This window comes from Dendrobium catenatum, unplaced genomic scaffold (assembly GCF_001605985.2).
Source record: "Dendrobium catenatum unplaced genomic scaffold, ASM160598v2 original_scaffold_60796, whole genome shotgun sequence".
Taxonomy (NCBI): domain Eukaryota; kingdom Viridiplantae; phylum Streptophyta; class Magnoliopsida; order Asparagales; family Orchidaceae; genus Dendrobium; species Dendrobium catenatum.
The window spans coordinates 1-1,399 of NW_021379246.1; the positions used below are offsets into that span (position 1 = coordinate 1).

The 1,399-nt window shown below is 34.6% G+C and overlaps 1 protein-coding gene across 1 annotated transcript; it reads right to left on the reverse strand.

The window, feature by feature from the left end:
* Positions 1–738: 738 nt before the first annotated feature.
* LOC110098408 (beta-1,3-galactosyltransferase 7-like) lies at positions 739–1,376 on the reverse strand. Its single transcript, XM_020825233.2, has 3 exons — positions 1,243–1,376; positions 973–1,098; positions 739–901 (listed from the first exon to the last, which is right to left on the reverse strand). Exons 1-3 carry the CDS (start codon positions 1,326–1,328, stop codon positions 754–756), a joined length of 360 nt encoding a protein of 119 aa, XP_020680892.2. The 5' UTR covers positions 1,329–1,376; the 3' UTR covers positions 739–753.
* Between the last annotated feature and the right edge of the window lie 23 nt (positions 1,377–1,399).

Here is a 1,399-nt window from a genome sequence, read left to right on the forward strand (position 1 = left end):
CTAATTTGAGTTTGAGAGGGATTTTTTGAATGAGAGGCTGTTTAGGGATTATGTAATTTTCTTTTTGTTTTAATTAATCTTCCTTGCTAGGGTTTGGGATCATCTTGAATTTGAAGGAGATTTGAGATCTAAGGTTTATTCTTCTTGGGCTCTAAGCATAGCTAGAGATTTGAAGAGTTGTTTCTTCCTCTCAAATCGAAGAAACTTGTATCTTGTATAGATTTTCTTGTTCGTGAATTGAATATAAGACGTTTCCTTGTGTTTCTTTCCAGTTTTTCTGAAATTCCAGAACTAATATTGCTGAATTCTCTCTGAAGTCAGCAAGATTTCCCACCATTTTCACCAATTTTGGCTAGGTTTGCTTGTGAACTCAAGTATTTCCCTTAAGATTACTTACGAACTCAAGTACTTCCAATCAGATGATTCATAAAGTCGAACTGAGATAGTAGGGATGATCCTGAGTATAATATGATAACCAAAAGGTGCAATTTTAACAAGATGAAACTTGAATTATGTATAAAAATGACTTACAAATTATTTGTTTGTATTGATATGATTCACTTCACTGCCTATAGCTTTACTACTTCAAAGTTGCCTAAGTTCGCAACAATCAGGGATTGCAAATGTTCATCACAAAGAATCAGTTTGGTTTTTGGTTCAATGTGAAAACAACAAATTGGCTTCCATTTGAAATGTGAAAATTTTATTTATGAAATTCTAATTCCAACCACGGTACAAAATAAGGCTGGTCAACTAAGAACAAGATAAGTAGAGAATAAAAGAAGTTATACCAGGTGGTGTACCACAGCACATGTTCCTCTCATCAATATGCTCAACTTCAAGCCCAATAAACCATGCACCAAGTGATACATCTTCATTTGCATACTTGTGGAGTATAGGCCTATAAATAATGAAACAAACCATTAAAAACACACAATCTTATCATTTATCTTATAAGTCATACAGACTTACTGGTTGATTGAAATGTATGTGGCCAGATCTTTTGAGATGGCATAGATTTGGCCAGTGGCATGCCGGAAGTACTTGTTCCCTTCTTCTCCAAACTTCCAGAACTCTGGCTCGTGATATTTAACGTTCCTATGAAGTAAGTAATCAGTTGGAAAAGTGTAACACACAAAAGTGATTGGGAAGTAAATAACTCTCGTAGTGTACAACCTAGTAAGAGAACTGGTAAAAATTATAGTAAAATATGGCATAAATGAGAAGAGAAGGAAGATTTACTTGTTAGTGAGAACTGGACCAGATTTCATGCATCCTATGTAAATTCTGGGCTTTGACCTATGATGTGCAAGAGTTGCAGCCAGCATACCTAAGAAGTCAGTGAAGGATAGTAATTACCACAATGAATTTCAAAGAATACAGACATGCCTAAATATAA

What these genes read in the sequence shown, in the direction of transcription:
- LOC110098408 (XM_020825233.2), bottom strand. Translation starts at nt 1,328, where the DNA reads ATGCTGGCTGCAACTCTTGCACATCATAGGTCAAAGCCCAGAATTTAC. An exon ending in GGTCCAGTTCTCACTAACAA is followed by an intron (nt 1,099 to 1,242) that starts GTAAATCTTCCT and finishes CTTACTTCATAG; the next exon opens with GAACGTTAAATATCACGAGC. An exon ending in ACATACATTTCAATCAACCA is followed by an intron (nt 902 to 972) that starts GTAAGTCTGTAT and finishes CATTATTTATAG; the next exon opens with GCCTATACTCCACAAGTATG.